This window comes from Chanos chanos, chromosome 10 (assembly GCF_902362185.1).
Source record: "Chanos chanos chromosome 10, fChaCha1.1, whole genome shotgun sequence".
Lineage (NCBI taxonomy): Eukaryota > Metazoa > Chordata > Actinopteri > Gonorynchiformes > Chanidae > Chanos > Chanos chanos.
Genome location: NC_044504.1, coordinates 35,569,856 through 35,592,484, shown reverse-complemented (window position 1 = coordinate 35,592,484; position 22,629 = coordinate 35,569,856). Strand labels below are relative to the sequence as shown.

The following is a 22,629-nucleotide window of genomic DNA, read 5'->3' as shown; positions in this document are numbered from 1 at the left end:
AAGAGTTTTTCTGATAACTAGTATATTGCATAAGCACCACTTGTATACTAAAGACAAAGTGTAAACTGGACCAAGCCCTATATTGCGTCCGAGACATACATAAATAAATACATACTGTATTTCTGTGACTACCTTCGATCAAATCGATTATTTCATTTTTTTCTCTTTGATAAGTTTGTTAACTATTGTTTCCAGATAACATGAAATCAATAATCAACACGTCACACTATTCAGGAAAACCCCTGTTTTATAGCTGTTTACTCAAACTGTCTGACTCCATCAGCTGGTGCGTTAAACAATTTCACAGTGGATGGTAGATAATGTCATTTTACAAGTCATTCCCAATAAATCTTACTAAATTATCACCAAACATTATCCTGTAATACCATGAAACATTTTTAAATAAAATTAATTCCTTGGTGTATTTCAATAAGCACTCTACATTAGCTTCTCAAGTTCCTGGGCGGGCCCCACTCTCACAGCTGGATTAAAAACATCTGGATCCGCCTACACGGAGCTGCAGCCAAAAAAATCTTCAGCTAAAGCAACTGCCCTAACATCGAGAAGACAATTACTTCTCGAGCCTACGAGACATTTGATCTTTTTCTCCCACAAATACAGACTGATAACGAAGTAATACAATCACTCGCGAAGTTCGGAATACTGTGATTTGACTCTCTCTCTCTCTCTCTGTCAAGATTATGGGGCGCAGGCGCTGGAGTTTCTCGGCTCTAACATCTGTTCTTCTATCGCTCCGTGAGTATTTTATGGTTTTCCTTTTCCCCGTCCCCAGTTTTGAAGTATCCATTGTTTGTACGCTGGATAGAGCGTTTTGTGTCATGGGGGAAAAGATTCTCATCAAAGTATGGCAAATCTTAGAAAATTCATGAAACTGGAACTATGGAAACATTTCTTAAACATTAAAACCCAGTAAGAAACTTCTATATTTGTTTAAAGGTGTGCTGTCATGCAACCGAAACGCCTCAGCAAAATAAACTTGAGAACTTAGCCCTTCCGTCAAAGTTATTGTGACCCCAAAAACATTTGAAACATATTTCGTAAAGTATATACGCCATTGTATAACGCTGGTAGATGGGTACAGTGTTTAGTTATTCATGTAAAATTCTTTAAGGATCATGTCTGTTCTCTAGAACCAGTGATTAACTGAAATTATAACATATGTGAGAGTGAATTCAGTTCATGTTTATCGTGGTATAACGCAATTATCAATTCCCTTTTTTGTTTATTTTCGGTTTTTGTGCATCGTAATATATACTTTAAGTACAGATGTTTTAAAAAAGCATAATAGTTTAAATAGTTTATTGAAATGGTTTAGTCACAGTCCCTCTTAAAAATCCATCACAGTTTAAAAATTAATTCTATAATTAATTGCAACGAGCAACAAAAGTACTTATTATATCCTCCAAAACATGTTGTTTGAATTTTCATCAAAGCATAACCAATTAACTGTTAGGGATCAGCAAAGATGATGAAGAATTTATTATTGTTTTCTGAAAAGTGTTTGACTTTAATTAGTAAGGACTGTAAAAGTAATGGCATTCAATATCATTCATTCCCAGGGATGCTTTGGGGTGGGACCCATTCTTTAAGATCTGTTTGCTCTTAGCAGCTTTGTTGAATGGAATAGTATCTGAGCAGCATAATTATTAAAACAACCCATTTCACTTTGAAGAAATGACTTCATGTCGCAGATTTGTGTGTCCGTAATACTGCACACGACACTGTCACCAATAAATTCTAATGCAGCCTGCAGACCATTGGTTGGAATGAGATTATGCCCACACTGTAAACACTGCATGTCAGTTGATACCAAAATTGGGATCAACTACAAAATATGACTTGGATAAAGCACCATCAGTGGATTATAGGTATGACTGCGAATCCCATATATTCTGATTATTTTTCTTTAACATATGTTTTGAGAATGAATCATTATAATCACAGAGTAAATGCAGTTCAGCCACAGGTTTGACCATCAGTCATTTGGATGCTGTCGTTTCCATACACGTGAATACATAAACAAATGTAAAAATAAAGCGAATCAGTGTTTCTCTTTATGTGAATCTAATCACCCAAAAGCGGTATATTCAAAACAACTTTTCTGTGGTCACATTAAAATGTCACTGCTAAACGTGAATGAAATTTCCAACAGGAAATCAATCATTCGTCTAAATTTTCTCGGGTGTCTGACGAGGCACTTTTTTTAACATACTGGGTATGCAGAATAATTACATTTTCAACACGGTTCTGAAATATCATCATGTGGATGAAAATAAACCCACAAAACATTTAGACAGATGAATCTTCAGAAGAAGGTTACATTAGGAATATTATTTTGTCAGTGAAAGATCGGAAGAAAGATTAGACATGTGCAGTTAGAGAGAAAAATGAGCCCAGTTCTTTGCCAGGTTTGGAGAATGCAGCCGCAGAGAGAGAGAGAGAAACAAAAACACAATGACAGCTTATGATGGGTGCTTTGCACTCCTTGTCCTGGCATCATCTTGAACCACAATGACAATATTGTTATGACTTAAGCCGGGAATATGATGCCGACAAGCTCTCGGCTGCTCGCGCTCTGATAGGGGCCTGTGATTGTCCCCTTGCTGGAAACAGGCGCTCTTGTGTTTTGCTTCTTTTTCTCCTTGAGAAATGTCCAAGAACTTGTTCGTTCCAGGCCAGGCTTTGCATGGTACTCACAGAAGAATACAGAATGATTTGAATCAAGATAAACCACTTTTTATTGTTTGGCAAGAGATAACAGCGCATTGCACTGGCAGTGGTAAGAGTTGGCGCGTTTCACCCTTACTTCATATTAATTTGGCACTTAAACAGACCAAGTGTTTTGTGGTGAGGACATGCTTTCTTTTCATCATATGCTCTTAGCTCCTTTGCTCACCTTTGCTGTGGAAAACAAATCTCCATGCCTGAACTAATTGCCAAAGAACAGATGTATTCTTGAAGCCTTCTGCGTGTCACAGATTTGCTGATGAAATGGCCTGTGCAAGGATGTTCTCATTAAGCTGTCATTAATTTATTCAGGAAATGCTTTCAGGGACCGTGCTGAGTTGAAAAGAAACGGGAGAAGATGCGCCACCCAATGGTTAGATTTGATTACTGCACTTTATCTATCAACAAACACAAGGCGAGCTGCCTCAAAAAAATGAAGTCATTTTTTTCCTGCAACTTTAATTCATTCACATATATTAAAGAGACTGCCTTAAAGTGCTCAACGGTCCAAATTATTTTTACAATTTTATTTTTCTCTGAAGTTCTTCCTATCCAGTGCTGTGTCTGCATTAACGCCCAGCGAATACACAACAACAGGCCTAGTTATTGCACAAAGACATCTCTTCCAAGTTTTGCACAGAATGTTTATTTGTTTGTGTGCATTAATTTCAATATATTACCACTTAAGAAAAAGAGTGAAGGGCTCGCTTGACTGCAAAGCAAATAAATGCAGACTTACATCTCATGGGCTTCATGTAAGCGTGCAGCACTGGATTTCCCATAAGCACAGAAGGGCTGTGCTTCCAAACTTGGCCAAGGAGAACACTTCTGGCTTCAATTTATTTCTGGAGCACCCACTGCTGATTTTAATTACTTTAACGTTTGCTGAGGGGGCTTTTTTTTGCTTATCCAGCCACATAGCTGTTTTTTTTTTTTTTTTTCTTTCCTTTGTCTTTTTTTTTTTGTTTTTTGTATATTTTGATGGTTGGCATTGGCTGACATCTGATCTGGAAGCCTTTGAGAATTAGGCCTGCTCGGGCAGCTTCTTTTAATGTTTGCTTAGTTTGTTTTTTTTTTCGTTCGGTCGTCGCGCTGTCCAAGCGAAAAAAAAAAAAAAAAAAAAAGAAAAGAAAAAAAAAAAAACTCAGCTCGTCATCTGGTTTTACTCAACAATTAATATTGTTGTGATGTGGCAGAACTGGAAGAGTGTAGTGAGGATGCGTGGAAAGGAATGCCTCGTGCACTCTGGTTCACGAGAAACACCCCAACCTCCCACACACACACACACACTTTACTTTCAGCAAAGTACACAACGAAACACACATCATCTACATACTCATCCACCTCCACTTTCCCCCATTGGGGAACGCACTGGTTAACTGACTTCTGGGAAGAAACACTAAGACTACCTTGATTAGAACGATCATTATGACTAATTGCTTTAATACTGAAACACTGCTCTGTAAAAATCACCCTGTTTCCAAGGGATTTCTATTGAATGCTCTTAATCAAGAGTGAAAAAAAGAAATAATATTCGGGTCAACAGTGGGGTTGCTTACTCATATTTTATACAGTTAAGATGAAAGAGGCGGTGAAACGTTAGCAAACTATTCAGTTTTTGTGTTGCTGATTTTTTTTTTTTTAAATCGTTTAGCATGAATAAATGTTTTGTCTCTTCTCAAATATCCCCTACTTTCCTATCCCCTTAAATTCAGTGTTCAGTCTTCATTTATCTTGTTCATTTCTCTTTGTGAGTCTAACATACGCTCTGATTTATGTACCCCGGTCAAGTATTCCAGGCTAGGGCCTTCACACACATACGGACCAACCTGTGTAAGTGGTGTGACCATACCAGCCCCGTGTGTGAAGACAACATCTGCATGACAAACTGCACCCTGACCTCCTTCTGTAGCCTGGCAGAAGAGGTCTGTGTGGCCATATGGTGAGTCTAATCTCACTTATCATCGTTATTTCTGACCTTATATCTTTGGGAAACCTAAACACATAGAGTAATGCCTAAGGTGCGGTGAGGCCCGTAAGGACGTGAGCTATGTGTTTTGAATGTTGCCAAGTCTTAAATGTAGAGAACTACATAAAGGTAATTGAATTTCTTTTCAAAACAATGTATCATATCCAATTACATGATTTATGCGCAGACATGACAGGGGACATAAAAGGTAATTTCCCCATTGTGAAAAGAATGAAATGTTACAGTTATAACACTTGAAATCAAGGGACTAATGTGATAATACTGTTAAAGGAGAAGATAAGAACAGAAGTAGCTGTGTGCTCCAGCGTGACAAATTGATTTAGGGTTCATCTGAAGTGGCTTACTTGGACTGCAGTGCTCTGGACATCTGCTCCAATGGGTCCTGTTCAAGAAATGTTCTCTTAGCTAGCTCCAGCACTCTGGGTTCATGAAGAACATTTCAGCAAAGTCAATCCAACCTCTCAAATGAAATTTCAAAAGCAACTGTGTGCCGGGAGAGAGAGAGAGAGAGAGAGAGAGAGAGAGAGAGAGTGCACAAGGGCTCTTTGGATTCCACGCAGGACAGGTCAAACAGACCCCCCCCTTCCACACCAGTAAACAATATGGTATAACATGCCATCAAATCTGATGATAGCACTAGAACGAAGTACAAAAAAGCTACCAAAGACTTGCCTTTCCATGTCTCAAAAAAATTTCAAAACGTGATGTACAAAGAAACCAAAAAAGAAAAGAAAAAGAAATTACTTGTCTGTCCATGCTGTCCAATACTCAGACATTAGGCCTATTTAAATCCATTGTTCTGATTTTGTGATAAAGCGTACAGCAACAACAAAATGAAAAGTCTGTGCTTTAAAGCTATGAAAAAAAAAGCTGAATGCAAGTCCGTTTGTGGTGTGACAGGCGTAAAGACAACGAGAGTGTTAGCGTGCGGACCTTGTGCCATCATCCTCAGCATGCCATAGAGAACATAATGCTATCGAACTACTCCTCCACGGAGTGTGTGATGACACCCCAGCCATCTGAGGACGGACTGCTGTTTGTCTGTGGCTGCATCGGACTACACGAGTGCAATGACAAGCTTATATTCGACAAAGGAGCCAACGGTAACATCATTACCAATGTTATTGTATTGCTATTAGAGTGTTTTCACAAAGCCAGTTATTTAACACATTACTTATTCTATTGAAAAGTTTTGTTTCTATCTCGAGTCAACTTAGCATGAATTTATGAACTTTAATCGAATGCAGCTTGGTAAAGTAGCGAGAGAGAGAGAGAGAGAGAGAGAGAGAGAGATGAGAAATGTGAGCTAATGACAGAAACGTATTGTGCTGCCAGGTTTCTCCAAACTCAAGAGCAAAGACGTGATTCCGGTGGTTGTGATTAGCCTTGTTCCTCCATTGCTGATCGCCATCATTGCTACGATGGCTTTCTATCTGTACCGTACTCGCCAGCCCAGCAAACAGCCCAAAGAGTGGGCACCAAAGCGAACCCATTACCAATCCCTAGACCCCCCCGAGGGTTGTGCAGGGGAAGCCAACGGTAGCGACTACCACGGCAAACTGTCGAGCTTTACCGACGACGTCCACTCCGACGTGTCCTCCACTTGCGCGAACAATCTGAATCACAACACGGAGCATCTCCCCATCCAGTTGGAGGCGCTGGTGGGCAAGGGCCGGTTTGCCGAGGTGTGGCGGGCGCGACTCAACCACAGCGACAGCGGCCAGTACGAAACCGTAGCCGTGAAGATCTTCCCGGCCGTAGAGTACGCCTCGTGGCGGAACGAACGTGCCATCTTTTCTGACGCAAACTTGAAGCACGAGAACGTGGTACAGTTTCTGACAGCGGAACAGCACGGGGGCACCGCTAGTTCCCCTCAGAGACAGTACTGGCTCATCATGGCTTACCACAGCTTGGGTAACCTCCAAGACTACCTGGCTAATCATATTCTCAGCTGGACTGAGCTGTGCTCATTGGCAGGCTCTGTGGCACGCGGACTGGCACACTTGCACAGCGACGTTACCCCCTGTGGCTCCCCCAAGGTGCCCATCGCTCACAGAGACCTGAAAAGCAGCAACATCGTGGTAAAGAACCAGCACGAGTGCGCTCTCTGTGATTTCGGTTTGGCGCTGCGGCTCGACCTCTCTCTCACAGTAGACGACTTTGCAAACAGCGGGCAGGTAAGCAGGACCGACTTGATTATGCACGTTTTACTATTGTAATGGTTTAATTAACATGTCATTGCACATAAAATAAAAAGATGGTACAATACCAAAGAAATAACACATACACACATGTGGCTTTATGCTTTTATTGGGACTCTCCCTCACTTATATAAAGAGTTTTAAAAAAGAAGAGTGGAAAAACTAGGTGGTCTAAGGGTTGTTTCTTTTCAGTTTGTTTTAAAGTTGAAAAGTGAAGCAAGTGATTAGTCACAGTAACAGATGTAATCACATTAGAGCCTTGGACTCCTCGGCTGAATTACATTAAGTTACAGTTGCTTCATTTAATTTAAACTGTCTGAGTGTTTCAGGTGGGCACCGCACGCTATATGGCCCCCGAAGTCCTGGAGTCTCGAGTCAATCTGGAGGATCTGGAATCCTTCAAGCAGATGGATGTATACTCTATGGCATTAGTGATGTGGGAGATGGTCTCTCGCTGTGATGTCATTGGAGGTGAGTCAGAAAAGCAAGCAGGGAGGTCTGTGGGAGTTCCACGTTAAATCAGTCAATCCATGACAACGTGAAACTGGCCACGCTTTGAGTCCCACTACAGCCCTGTGTTGTTTTTGACAGAGGTTAAAAGCTACGAACCGCCGTTCGGCTCCATGGTGTGTGAGCAGCCGTGTGTGGATAGCATGAGAGACCTGGTTCTGAGGGACAGGGGTCGCCCAGACATCCCCTCAAGCTGGACCACCCATCAGGTATGCTGACTGGGAACAGTGGTTTGCCGTACAGTTTGACTATCGATACGGGAATAAGGATTTGGTGTACAATCTGACTACCGCTAAGGGAAGAATTGTTTGGCATACAGCAGCTCTTCTCAAACTATGATGCGCCGAGCCGCAAAGCCCTGCCACTGCGACAGTTAAATTCTGCTCGATGCCTCTGTCACTCGCCAGGTGAAAATAGCAACATTGTATTCAAGATTCTAGAATACTATGCAAGTTCTCGCAGGCTATTTTCAAAGCAGGAAGTTCAGTCAAGGGGGCGGGGACCTGGCAGTTTCCTTGCCCATAGTTTGAGAAACGCTGGTATACAGTATTTTAATCAATGTAAAAAAAAAAAATGTTCACGGTATTTCACTTTTATATATTTATTTTCCATGTGTATTTTCCATCTGGCGCATTTCAGGCAGACCAGCGGGGTATAATTATCCGCTGAAATTAATGTATTGCTATTGGTACCGATAGCGATTGTTCCCTACATCTGAATATGGGTGTAAAATTTTTCGCTCTTCCCGTCCAGGGCATGCAGCTCCTGTGTGCCACAATCACTGAGTGCTGGGACCACGACCCAGAGGCCCGTCTGACGGCACACTGCGTGGTGGAGCGTTTCAACAGCTTGGCCCACGAGGAAGAGGGTAACGGTACCGCCATCTCTACCGTTCAGCAAAACTCATCGGCCCCCTCCGCTCCTGTTCCATCCCCCTGCACGGAGCACAGCACTGACTCCCATCCTGCTCCTGCTCCCATAGCTGACTCACAACCTGCTGAGAAGTCAAGACCAAGCAGTGAGGAGTGACTCCCCTTAAAGGAGCACGGTACCCTCAAAAAATAGACTTGGGTTTTGTATATATATAGAGAGAGAGAGGGAGAGATTTTGTGTGTGGAGCTGGTCTCCAGATTTTTTTCCCCCCCCTAAAATATCTTTAAATTTGGCACGGGGGAATGAAGTGAATTAACTGTGGCATTGTGGGAAGACCAAAGAAAGCTAAGTGACATGAGCAGTACAGATCTGTGACTGGAGAGCGAATGATGATTAAAAAAAAAACCTGCATTTCATCTCATCGAGCTGTCATAAGTAGGCATCCTGGACAATGTATGCTTTAAACAAAACAAAAAAAAAACACATAATCACAGCTGCAAAGATCACCTTTACATATGTTCTAATATGCAAGTCTATAATTATACGAGCCTGGGACAGTGATAAAAAAAACGAACTGTTTTCATCCTGTTGGTGGATCTACTCTGTGTAAATGCCAGTTTACTGAGTTGCTATTGGCTGTAGATGTTTTCCAAAATATTTACCACCCATCATTCTCTCATTTGAGCTTTTTTCCATTGCTCTATAAGGAGCTTTAACTGCACTGTGGTCTACCAAAAACCCCTTGGCTTTGAGCAGTTTAAATGGTAGGGCTTCAATTTGATTAACCGCAGGCTGCTATTGAAAATATTCGTCAAAGGGACAGAACACACCCAAGAGGGGAAGGAATGTTTTTTTCTAGATGAAAGAAAATCAAAGACCCATTTTATTTTTCTTCCTTCAGACCAATTGGTGTATGCAAGCCTCTATTCCTGGAACCCTCTTTTGTGTTATCCCGAGTTGCAGTGAACGATGCTATACCCCCAAAATTTATGTTTTATTGCATCATAATTTATTTTTATTGCTTTCAATTACTTTTTTTTTTTTTAAAAAAAAAAGCCCCCCCCCCAGATCAAGAAATCTAATAGTCAAAAGGATCACAGGCATATTCGTGTGAACCGTAGGACAAAACTAGACTGTCCTGAGAAAGTTCGTCCTAGACTTAAATGCTTTCATCTCAGTCAACTCAATAATGGCACTTAGTCAGTGAGACAGCTTTAATTCCTGCCTGTTAAGGAAATTCAATGAAACGTTTAAGTTCAAATCCACCGCTTCTCACAACACAAGCCTGAGAGATGACGCTTCAGACAACCACTAATTGAAAGAAAACAAAAACATCCTCCTTGTCTTCAATTTACTTTGACTTCAACCACAAGGTCAAGACACAGGTCATGGCTGGAAAAAGAATTTTGCTTTTGAAGCAATGCTGTTAACTAACTGAGATGTTTTCCATCTAAAAAAATTTCTAACAAAATATTTTGAGAGCCAGTAAAATGAGTAATGCACTTACCTTTTTTTTTGCTTATGCATCACATGGCTTTGTCAGACTATGCACTGATATGTAATCAAAGTCAGAGAATTACAGAATTCAGATTAAGAATAATTTGATGTGTAAACGATCAGTTGGAGATTCTGTTACGGAGCCTCTGATGTTTTGGTGTTAATGGTGAACGACCAAACACAGCAGATGTACTGAGCCGCTGTTTTAGGTTTTTGTTGTTGTTGTTTTGTTTTTTCTCTCTCACTGTGAACTGGTGTCACATTTGTACAGATTATACATTCATTTCATAAAGTGTTTATGCATCACTTCACTTGTGCGCGCTTTTTTTTTTTTAATCTTTTCCGTTCTGTGCTGAAAACTACACATGCACTTGAAACTAGCACAAATAAACCTGAAACTACAAGCTCACCAAATTAAAACAGAAAACTAAGGACAAAATACTCTCCTCAAATATATTAGTCATTTTATTTGTTCATTCATGAGGACTTTTTAACTCAGGCTACAGGGAGTGTAGTTAAAACATCAGTGCAGTTCACAGCTCAGCAAGATATACATTTTGAGTTTGAGAGCAGAGTCAACATATCAACATATCTCAAGAGATCTGAGGATTCAGACACTTGGAGTTCGCTAAACAGGAAAGGTACGGAAGTGAACAGAGATGCACACAAGTTGTTGCTTCACTCATAACCAGCTGAGAGAGAGAGAGAGAGAGAGAGAGAGAGAGAGAGAGAGAGAGAGAAAAAAAGGATGTTTCACAGGCATGATCCGGAAGACTAACACAAATAAGGCACCACAAGCTTCTCAGCATGACCGATCAGAACTGAATGTGAGATAACGTGAGAGATACTAAAACCTCTTGCTCTAACAGATACAAGCTCACTCAAGCTGTTATCCACAAAATGATGAAAAAGAAAGAAAGCATTTCAAAGGCATCATCATCATCATCATCATCGTTGTCGTCATTCATGCATGTCTCATCCAGTGCTCCGTTTTCTGAGGCTTTCAGCACGTACAAAACCTTTCAGCATGAGTGAAATCAGTACTAGGGCCATATATGAATGGGCATGATGTTTATAGACTGATTCACTCGATGTGCTTGTCAGTTCTGTCTGCGGTAGAGACTCTAGAAACAAAGCCCCAAAGCTGTCGCTCAAATCCCTCTGCTCAATTCTCTCAATTAGAGTATTAATTTTTTTTTCTTTTTTTTTTCTTTTTTTGTCATTCAAAATCGCTTTAAAATTCCACTAAAACAAACAAACAGAAGAAAAATTCAAACTTTTTTTTTTCCAAGCTATATGTGGTTTTCCAAACATGTAAGATTGCCTATCAGAGTCAATGGTTTCATTCGAGGTAGAATCACATGAGAAGAGAGAGAGCATAGGTTTTTTTTTTTTTTCTTCGTCTTTTTTTCTGAAATTTAAAAAAAAAAAAAGAAAGAAAAAAAGCACTTACTGCATGCATTGATCTGATGTATCCGATAAAAGTTTTTCTTTTTTTCTGTGGAATGTTTGAGTGTGCTAGTTTTTAATAATACTGTCTGATTGAATAGTATATATATATATATATATCTCTCCACAGACACTGCACATAGTGTATACCATAAAGCCAGAGCCTTTTCTGTGCTTTAACAAGCAAAAAAGGCGTCCTCCACGAGTGCCTGTATACGTCTCCTTAATAGTAATCGCCAAAGGGTGAGGCCAATTCATCAACTATTCCCTGAACATCCTCATCCAAAAAAAAATATGTATATATATCAGTCAGAGCGGGCCTCTACCTGAGCTGCTGCATCAGATGAACGTGGGGTTTACTCTCCAACAGTGTCAATCTACAGCACTCACCCACGTCGCCTATCGAAGAGACGAGAAGGATCAGAGGGCTTCTGTCCAATAAGATTGTGTTCTCTAGACGATGGTTACCAACGTGGCCAATCAAAGTGCCACAGACAGCCCACAAACCACGTCCTCGCATGTCTGGCTGAAGAGCCAGAGGTCTGATGACTCAAGCACCAACCTCCATAAAGATATCTTTCTATTTCTGTGGATACTATACAAATTAAAGCAGATTACATCAGATTTGAAAAGAAAGAATTTCGGGGGGAAAAAAAAAAAAAAAATTTTTTGACCAGTCTGTGGTCGGATACAGCGTTTCAAGCTTCCAGAAGAAACAGAAGAAGTCCAAAAAAAGCATCCCTCAAACACAACACCCACCCCCCCCCTCCCCCTCCCCTCTCGCAATCATCGAACATCAGTTCTCGCAACACATAACTCTCATTAAGGCAACATCAACAAAGAACAGCTGTGTACGCCGACACCCCTCGTGGATCTGGGGGATCATTCACACCACCGTGTAGAACTGTACAAAATAAGAGCGCCTCACACTCTCCAACACCAAACCAGTCCACTCGTTCAAAACAAGCGTATCACGAACACCCACGTCAGCGGATCGTTTTTTCTCTTTTTTTTTAGGAATCAGACAAAGGGAAAAGTGTGTCTTCTTCATCTGTCAGGAAATAAAAACAGCAGTCAGGGCCCCCCCCGCCGCCCGCCCCCCCCCCCCCGGGGGCGGCACAGCGCCGCGGTAACGTGACCGGAGGAGATCAGATCAGGGGTTCGTCTGGGAGGTGGCGGGGGAGGAGCTTCGGCCAGACGTTTTCCACAGCGGTTGGTGATAGGCCCAGCCGTCTCCCTGGGAAACGGAGAAATGACACAGGCTTTGAGTAAAGTCCCTTTTCCATGCCTTATTTTGAGGATGAGGTTTATGTCTGTGAGGTTTTTGAGGGAAAGGCAAAGAACTCTTAATCGGTCTGTGAGTCAAGGCCAGTGAAGGAGGTTCCCATAAACAACATGGAAAAGCAGACAGACAGACAGACAGACAGTAACATGGACGTGACTTGTATTGACTGACAGAATGACAACGTGGCACAGGTCACGACTGTTCACTCACTTTGCTCTCAAAATATTTGGTCCTCCAGGGTGTCTCGGTTTCAGTGCGATGCCTCTCCTCCTTTCTCTGTCTCTCCTCCAGAAAGCGCTTGTGCTCCGTGGCCTTCTCCATGTCCCTACACTGCAGAGACTCAGTCACATGCTGCCACAGACGCCTGGAGAGGGAGAAACAACCAAAGCTCAACCACACAATCTGATCTTCAGTCTGTTAGAGACCACGGCACTTCTCATCTTCAGGGAATCGATTACTTAGGCTGTAATCACAGAACTGCTTCAGTGTCAAAAACCATAGCAAACAGTCAGACCCGAATTCCTGGTTTATTTAGTTGCGCATTGTAGGGACAGATTACATCATTGCCAACTGCGGCTTTGGTTCTCTTTGCAAAAACAGCAACCTCACTGCGGGGTTTGTGCTGTTGTTTGAATTTGATTGGCTGCTCTCACCTGGACTCATAAGGTCCCTGCAGGTTGACGGGGCGGACTCGTTTCCTGGTTACGGGCAGCTTGGTTACGTCAACCACGCGTGTTTCGCCGCTGCTGTAGCTGAACTCCAGAGAGCCGTTCCACTCTCCCTGCACGCGACACGCCACCGAGTTCGTGGGATTGTGTTTTACCTCTGCGCTCACCCTGTGGAACACGACATGGGCTCCTGTTACACACCACAGGCTCCGCTTTCACAGTGGAAATGTGGTACAGCACTGACAATCACACTCCAAACGGTTGCTGTTTCCTCTTATTGACTAGAACCACATGATCTGAAAGACAGCTTTGAACAGGAGAGCAGGGTTCAACCCAGACATGTTATGTAAATGTTACACTGAGTGGACTGGAACATCAGGGGACTTCTTTTTTTTTTTTTTTTTAACTGGAATCGGATGTCACACATGTACTCTCTCTGGGATATTAATTTCTACAGATTTATTCAGACCAGCATCAATTCAAAATCCAAAACCTCTTCGTAAGACAGTATCTTCAAACAAACAACAGGATTAATTAAAAAAAGGGTGATTTTGCACAAGTTTGTGAGATTACATTTACACTGATACCACAACCTATGCCTTTAAACAGTTTAACCAGTGAGGTACGAGGTTAACGGTTATCTTCAAACACAAATACATTTAATGCTGCATTACATAACACAGGCAAAGTAACACCATGCATTTGAATCATGCTGGTACAGGGCCACTCTACACAGTGTAGAGTGAGGACTGCCATTGCACAGTCCAGGTAACAGAACCCTGGGTCACTGACCTGTGCAGTTTTCCCCCATAGAAAGGTTTTGTCTGGAACGTGATGGCAGCAGAGTAGCCCGTCTTGGCGCAGTTGACGCTGACTTTTCCACCCAGCTCCACCCACGGCACGGTGAGGATGGAGCGCGCGTAGGCAGACGGCAGGGTGAAGGTGTACTCTTCCCCGTGTTCCAGCAGGTGCAGACAACCTGAGAAAAACACAACGCATTAAACACACTGTAAATGCACGCACACATAACAACAGATGACAACACACACATAACAAGAGACACATAACAACAGACAACAGACACACACATAACAACAGACACATAACAACAGATGACAACACACACATAACAGATGACAACACACACATGACAACAGACGACAACAGACACACATAACAACACACACATAACAACAGATGACAATTTCATGCTGCCACCAACAAACGCAAACAGAGTGAAAAATATACAAATGTAGAGGCATACTCAGAGACACACCCACACAGACAGACAGACAGACAAATAAATAAAAGAGTTCAAAACAAATATATCAACATCAATATTAACACATGAGTTGAGAAAACATCTACATCAATTTTATTCAATACAATGACTCTCTTATGTGGTGTGACAGACTTTCTTTTTTTTTTTTTGAATGTCAGAGGTCACTGGACTGGTGGTTAAGTGTCCTTATCAGTGATACCCTGGCAGAGTGCTGTTATGCTCAGTAATCAACCCCAAACTCTCCAATTACTCAATTATTTCCCTTATCTCTTATCTTCCCTTCATCTGATTCACTCAACAGAACTTAAACAGCAAGGCACTGTAAATGGAGCATAATGACTGTGCTATTAGTTAGAACTACAGACAAAGAAGACTTGAATTCAGCCATTCAATTACAGTAGAGAACAGAGCAAATTTTTCTATAAAAAAAAAAACAAAAAAAAAAACCCAACAAAAAAAACCACACTCCAAAAACTGATCCAATGATTTCCACAACATCTGAGATCGCTCACTGTCAAAGTGATAAAGAAATAGAGAGAGAGAGAGATACAGAGAGGTTTCTCACATATGACCAGAATGACAGAGGACTTTCCATTCAGTGTCACATACAGTCTCCACGCAGTAAGAGAAAACCTCACGCGTATGAATTAACCCAGGAATAAAGGAGTTGTCCACCCTGTTTGGGGAAAACTTACCTTCACCGATCATGGACACGCCGATGGACATGCCCATGAACTTGCTCTTGGTCCAAACGTGAGTGTTCACACACATCTGTCTCTCCTGGCACTCGGCGTAGAACCCGGACACGGGCGGGTGGTGTGAGACCTGCTCGGCCACGAAGCGCAAATGGTAACAGTCCGACCCCTCCGAGCCTCCTTCCCTCTGAACGCCTCCCGGGGAGCTCCCTGTTTTAGGAACCCTCCAGGAGCAGTGGAAGGTCTCCCCAATGATGGGATTGTATGGCTTCTTGGCAATGGCGCCTTTACGACCCTCGTGAAAAGAGGTGAGATAGTATTCCACGAAGCGCACCATGCGATCCAGCGGGCTGGGACCGTCGGTAATCGCCACGAACAGATCCGGGTGGGACATGAAGTCGGCATACATCTCCAGTAAGGAACGCTTCTCCAGGATAAACGTGGGAAGGACCACCTGTGAGTTTAAAGGGGATATCAAGGGATCAGTTTGTTTGGCTGTTGTTCAGGACCACGTGATGATTGAATCGCTGATTCAACAATCCAACATTAATAACATAACACAACGATTGACAGAGAAAATCTGAAGCTTGGCACTTAGCACTTAAATCTACACAACAAATGCATCACTATGCAGCAACCAATAAAAAAAAAAAATCAATCACAGAATAGACGGATTAAAACTAAAATAATCAAAGTTCAGAGAGTGTAATGGGGGCCTCACCCTGGTGAGATCCATGCCCAGTTTGAGCTAAAATAATCAAAAGTTCAGAGAGTGTAATGGGGGCCTCACCCTGGTGAGATCCATGCCCAGTTTGAGCTGGGAGAGAAGATGGAGAATGACACTCCGTTCCTCCTCAACAGCTCCCAGGTCCTCCTCTTCATCAGGAGAGGAGTCCTCAACCTCCTCCTCTGCATCAATGTCTTCTTGCTCCTAAGTGACAGACCATCATATTTGTGTAACGCTCTTGAAACGGGGTGATATGTTGATGATGTCACAGCATGAGGGAAAAAAAAAAAGCTACATGTGTGTTCAGTCGCTTTCTTTTGACCCTAAGAAAAGTGGCATTCACGTTATAATTGTAACTAACCGACTGGTGCAATGTCTCCAACTGTTGCATCCAGAGAATATGTGTGTTTAGTGAGAGCATTGTAATGGAGTAGTGTAAGAAGTACAGTAAGTCTAAGCTGGGCCAGAGCATGGCGTTTCCTACTGCCTATAAAAATGTTACTATCTAAAGGGATACCGCAAAGTTATCATCAGTTCTCTGCTGAAACACAGTACATCAGTTGTTCAATAGAGCACTCACAATGTGAAAAGGCATCAAACCCTGCCTGTAACTAAATAAAGACTTTGATTCAATTTCCGACCACTTAAAAAAAAATGAATAAAAACAAACAAACCACACCAAAAATGAAACGATTTGGGAAGAACTATTAATGTCTATTCTGTTTTCCATTGAGCCTTTCACTGTGCTTTAAACAGCGCTGAGCAAACGAGGGAGTTGGAGGGAGAGAGGTTCAGAATCCCAGTGCCCTATCATTTTACGTCTCAACTGATTAAAAAAAAAAAAAAACAGTTTAGAGCAGACAGTTGGCCTGATGCCAGCTCTGTTTCTCCTACACAATAATCTATAGCCTGTTCCCTCAGCCGTACCTCCCAAAGCCCCCCCCCCCCTTTTTTTTTCCCAAAACAACACCAACAAGCACTCTAGACACAATTAACCTACTAAAAAAGATGAGAGTCTCTGACATTTCAGTATCTACTGGCGTCAGTCCAAACAGCCCTTGACCACAGTTCTCTTGCATTCTCTGTCTCTTATTGACAGTGTCTCTTTGAAATGGATGTGAGGGGTAACAGAGAATTTCTGTGAGCTATCCTACCCCGGCGACATCGCAGGAATCCATTTCGATGGGTTCTAGGACGGTTCCCTCCGCCTTGTTCTCGTCTTTGTTGACGGCAGCCAACGGTTCCACAATTCTTCAGGATGTCGGGTAACTTGGGTTCCAGCCACTCGATGGTGGGCCCTGTTGGGCACAGAGAGTCGGACTCAGAGTTGCTCATACCCCTGTGGCACCCCCCCTGTCCCCCCCCCGAAAAAAAAAAAAAAAAAAAAAATATCCAAAACAGAGCACCACCAACCACCACCACCACCACTATGTTCACAGGACAATGGTGACAACCTTAACCTTCACTGGACTTGTGGGTGTTGGATCCCCTAACGACCGTCACAGGGCTGACACTGGCAACATGAGACACTGGGGATAACAGCGGTGGCGAAGCCCCACCCACCGTCAACTTTAACTGCAGCTTACTGTAGCTTAGAGACACATCTTTCCTGTTTGGACATTTTGTTTTTTGGGGGGGGGGGGGGGGTTTTGAAGCAGATATTTTTTGTACAAGTATTGACTTTTTACTTTGTCTATGATTATAATGTAGAGTTCACTGTCAAATGGATGCCCCATATGTTCCTTTTCATGTAGAATGTTTATGAAATATGCATGACGAGAAACCAGATCTCCCTCAAAGTAACTACCTGTGCCAAACCAGATGGACAAAAAAAACCATTGGTCTTAGACGTGCACGCAGTACATCACTCCATGCATGACCCGCTCCAAAATAAGCTCTGTGAGCCCAGGTCAACATTCACTTTCGAATGTGTGACAGATACAACCGACACCGTTACACACCCACTGAAGGATAAAAAAGAGGAAGAGAAGAGTGTGTGACTAGTTTCAGAGATCAAAACAGTGATTACATCAATCTCATGCAACTATATTACTCCAAATGTGTGTAACTCTGAGTTATGATATATTTGTTTGAAGAGGAAAACACCCTGAGAGGGGGACGATGACGCCCTAATGCATTAGTAACGCCGTCTTTTCCACGAACTGACAGCTGTGCAGTGACACGTTGCTAGAGTGCGCTCTCGGCTGGCTCACACAGGTGATGGGCCAGCGGCTCTGGTTACCCCCAGCAGCCTATCAGAGCAGATACTATGGCTCATTCATAATAGAGCAATATTCCACTCCCTGCCAAGGGCCAGGGGTCAGGACTGCTACAGACATGAACGTGATCAGGGCCCAACTGATTTGCTACCACTGAGACTTTACTTAAGTAACGTGACAGGCCTTGAAATCAGTTATTTATTTGTTATTTCCAGTTCTTTTTGGGAGGGGGGTGGGGGGGTGGGGTGGGAGGTTTCTTATCCTCTCAGGGTAAAGGAGTTGTGCTTTTTTTGGAGATGGGTTGTTGATCTTATCTTGATAGCTTGAGTTATACGCTGGGTTTAATGAGTCACTGTATCCAACTGATTTAAAGAATTCAATAAGTGGGTGATAACAGATTTAGGACAGCGCAGCATAGCCTGGTCTTAAACTGCCACAGAAATGCATAATTCATCTTTTAATTACATTTGCACGGACCACATACCAAATGTGTGTTAAGTAAGGAGCTGTGTTAAGGTAATGGATCAGTTTGTGCACAATGGACAAGTAAAGTAGCACAGGACTACGCCTTCACCCACGAGGCATGTTAAAGCAGAATATGGCACGTTTAAATTATGCAAAGCATTTGCTATGTTGCAATGCTAAGTGTGTTGCGAAACACCTCCACTGTTTGGCTGTGACCACTCTGTAAAGAATTTAGCTTTTTTGTTTTTGTTTGTTTGTTTGTTTGTTTGTTTTTAACCTTCAGCACATTACTGTGCCTAATAGGGAGGTTGAATACTCACCTCCCAGTGGGACTTTTTGCCGGGCCACCTGCTGGAGCTGCAGGATGTGGAGGCAGTCACTCAGGCAGCTCATGGTGGCCAGAGACGTGGCTTTGAGCAGCAGCAGGTCCTGGTCCAGCGGGGAGGGGCCCTGAGAGGAGGGCAGGCCCTCGATGCTCTGGATCAGATCTCGATGCTGGCCCTGGGCCTGACTCATCATCTGGAAGACAGAGGGTTACGGCTACAGATGTACAGACTTAGAGACAGCCACGTCTGAGCTGACGCAGCGCACAGCAGCAAAGTCAAATACCGCACTCGCCGAAGATGCGGACGAATGAAAGTGAAGATGTAAAACGTTTACTTTTGAGATAGAGTAGAAAACTTTATTTTTTTCTTTACCGACTCCCCATGTGGTGGTAGGGTTGGGGGTTGTTCAGGGATGGTGAGGGAAGGGGAGTCTAAGATGAAACTGTACTGCTGACAAAACTAAGTTTTTATTTTTTTTTTGTTCCGTTTATACCCAAGTAAACAACTGAATGAATTACAAATGCTGCGCTAGCAAAGATGATGAAGAGACTGTTTTAAGTTAGCATACGGGGGCGAAACAACAGGGACGTGAGCCGATGCTGGCCGGGCGCCCGGACAGACGCCTTAAAGAAAAGGTACCATAGACTCGATCTACAGTGCTTAATGAAGACCACTGCATTAGTGATCCAGTGGGAGTATCAGGGGGAGGTTGCCGTACCTCCCTGGCCTCCACTAAGTGATCGGGCAGGAGGGACCTCTTGCTGGAGTAAGGTGATGAGCCCCTGTGGAGCTGAGAGAAGCTGAGGAGAGAGGCTGTGTTATGGCTGATTCTGCGCTGGGAGCCTGGAGAACTGCCACTCCCCTGCGACGCCATGGACAGGCTACGAGTCTTCAGCGGCGGGTTGGTCTTTAAAACACAGCGAAGACAAATAAAAACACCAGACAAATACATCAGCCAAAGTAAAGAGCAAAAGGGATTCCTGAAAAAGAAACTGCAGTCCTTTCAGTTTTAAACGAATTTAAGAATGTGACTAGGTTTACCTCGTGTCACAGAATTTCAACAAAGTAAACATAAACCTCTAATAAACAGCAGCAACCTCAAGCACCACATTACAAGGGCAAACAAACTTATTTCCCAGTCAAATTCATGAGAGCAGTATAGAACAAGGCGCTGACATGAATCAATGCAAAACAGTCAGTTATTATTTCAGGTTCTGTTAGGGCAGCCTGTGCGTCTCCATGGTTACCTCACCTTGCCCATGGCTTCAGTGTGGTGCTGTGTGCAGACCTGCAGCCTGCTCACCCAGTGCTGCCTCTCCTTGGCATCCGTAGCTGCGATGGAATTGCCATACAAGGAAGATTGTAAAAATAAGCATTTACAGACCCAAGAACACTGGAAAGAATTCCATCCTCTTAGAATAATCTAAACAGAGAACTAGCAACAACACACATCTGTTCACTTTGGTTCTGTCACTTCTTACTCCCCGGGTGGTGGTGGGGTTGAGAGTGTTGATTTTGGAATCGGTGATGATGATATTTAGTCTATGTAAGTTCCAAAAAATCCCAATTTACAAAGCATCTGATCAATTAACTCCGTGCATGGCATGTATTACCCTGAGTGACGGAGGGAGAGCGTGAATGAGAGACAGGAGAGAAAAAAAATGAAGAGTAGAAGGCAAAGTGATTAAACCTCTTAATTTATACTGCTCTCCGCTGATAGCATTGACGGTGAAGGTGTGCGAGTCCTCATCGCTGGGGGAGATGACCGCTCCTGCTAACTGCAGAGTGCCCCTTGGTTTCTGATGCCGTGACTGCTCATTCACAAAGTATTCCAAAAGCCCTGCTTCATTGTTCAGGACAAAGAAACTGCTCAAGGAAAGAGGCAGGCGGGTTAATGATTATACATTACATCTTAAAAGAACTTAAAAGTATGCGGGTATATAATATACGTGTTTCGATTCAAACTCTCACACCTAATTCAGTAAATTTGCTCACCGGTATTGCCATCCAGTCACTAGATTGGTGTACTTCATTAAATACCCATCTACGTTTTCCATGTGATCACTGCATTTTTTTTGACGAGACAAAGAAACATCATTAGACCCTTGCAATGAACGTCAGTTTTCTAGTTTTAAATGTGAAAAACACATTGTTGATCAACGACAAATGTACAGCGTCAGAGTATACATTATAGACGAGAGACAATCTGTAAACGTTCAAAGCTATTTCGATCGAAGCCAGTGACGTGCTCATTGAAGCCGGACCACTAAATGTTTGACTAAGTGTTCCTTTTTTTTCTGTGAAACAGAGTCGAGTGCAGTGATTTCACACTCTGTATTGTCTCTGAGAACTGTGTGAATAAAGGACCACAAGGGAGCATGCAGCACTGTTTCTTTGAGTATTCATTCTATAATTCTAATACGAGCTGAAACCCGAAGTGTACAAAGTAAGCTACGGAGTAAGATGTCAGTTCACTGTGACTGTCCTTGCCAACTTTCTCACATAAGGTAAAAGTGGGTGGCTAACCCATAAACTAGCGTTAGTTTGCTAACTCAGCTAAGCTACCCTCGTGAGTAGCTAGGTTGCGTACAAATCGTACCTGTAGTGCCAACTTTTGGAACTCCCTCTGTGGGAGCCTTGTGTTGTATTCTGCGTGTGGACATCTAATTTTCCTTCACTTTCAGACATCCGGACTCCAGTTGTCTCAACTTGCATTGTCGTTACTTCGGCCTCTCACAGAGAGCCGAACAGAGATTAAATGGATATTTGCGGTGCTATGAAGCTAGCTATCTATAGCCTAGTATTGTGAACAAGTCAATATCGTAATAAACATCGATGGACAGTTCCAAAAACAAAACACATGTTAGTTCATCTCCGGTAAATGATACCGTTGTACTTCCTGTAATACATATCTCACTGTCTCAACAGGGAGCAGGTAACGTTGCTAGATAAATGTTTCTAATGTTTATGTCTCTGTGATTCCTGCTACCTTCTATGTGAACTGAGTAATAGTACGGAACTGACGAGATATTCTGTTTTTCAACATAAAAGACCAAATCGATTTGAAAGCCTTTTACAACAGAAAACATCGTTTGTTGCTCGCGCTAGTTCGTGGAAATGTAATGTTTTCAAATGTTGTTCCTTTACGCAGTTTTGTTTTAGCAAATGTTTGAACAGAAGTGAGAGTGGTTGTGATTTTAGAGTCATTATATCATAAAGCAATTGCGTTGTTACCCAGCTGTGTTTTGGGACAACACCTAGATTTTTTGATAAATGCATGTAGTACCTAAAATTCGACAGTTATATATGTTCAGATTCTCAATCAGATCTCGAATGTAAGCGACCTAATCCAATTCTGTAAATTTACACTTTTATTTTAAAGGAGACATCATCAATAGCCTACAATATGCGTCACTTCTGGTTGGTATATTTGCGTAGAATTGCTTACTGCTTCTGGATTCGGTTCTGCATGGCACGAGATATATCATCAGTTTTCTAAAAAGCATGTGACATGAGCCATATCTCAGCGATTGCGTCATCAGGGGTTATTTAAATTGTATGACTACTTTTAAGCTTAGTTCTTAAACCACTAATGCGCTTCTCATGCTTAGTGGTATCTAGATTACAATCTTAATGAAATAAAATATTAATGAATTTCTGCTGAGGACATCTGGTGGACACACAACAACAATGT

General features: G+C 42.5%; 2 protein-coding genes across 2 annotated transcripts; one reads left to right on the top strand and one right to left on the bottom strand.

Moving 5' to 3' along the window:
- The first annotated feature begins 701 nt into the window (after positions 1 to 701).
- On the top strand, positions 702 to 8,478 carry tgfbr2l (transforming growth factor beta receptor-like). Its single transcript, XM_030787616.1, has 7 exons — positions 702 to 756; positions 4,540 to 4,690; positions 5,639 to 5,841; positions 6,074 to 6,915; positions 7,269 to 7,410; positions 7,531 to 7,658; positions 8,203 to 8,478. Exons 1-7 carry the CDS (start codon positions 702 to 704, stop codon positions 8,476 to 8,478), a joined length of 1,797 nt encoding a protein of 598 aa, XP_030643476.1.
- Positions 8,479 to 12,039: 3,561 nt separating this feature from the next.
- Positions 12,040 to 21,872, bottom strand: osbpl11 (oxysterol binding protein-like 11). The gene is given in 14 exon segments (XM_030786595.1): positions 12,040 to 12,505; positions 12,764 to 12,917; positions 13,207 to 13,389; positions 14,014 to 14,200; positions 15,199 to 15,652; positions 15,989 to 16,129; positions 17,080 to 17,164; positions 17,166 to 17,223; positions 18,930 to 19,128; positions 19,654 to 19,842; positions 20,188 to 20,267; positions 20,626 to 20,801; positions 20,931 to 20,999; positions 21,535 to 21,872. Coding segments are annotated over 14 exon segments (2,175 nt in total). The 5' UTR covers positions 21,651 to 21,872; the 3' UTR covers positions 12,040 to 12,421.
- Positions 21,873 to 22,629: the final 757 nt, after the last annotated feature.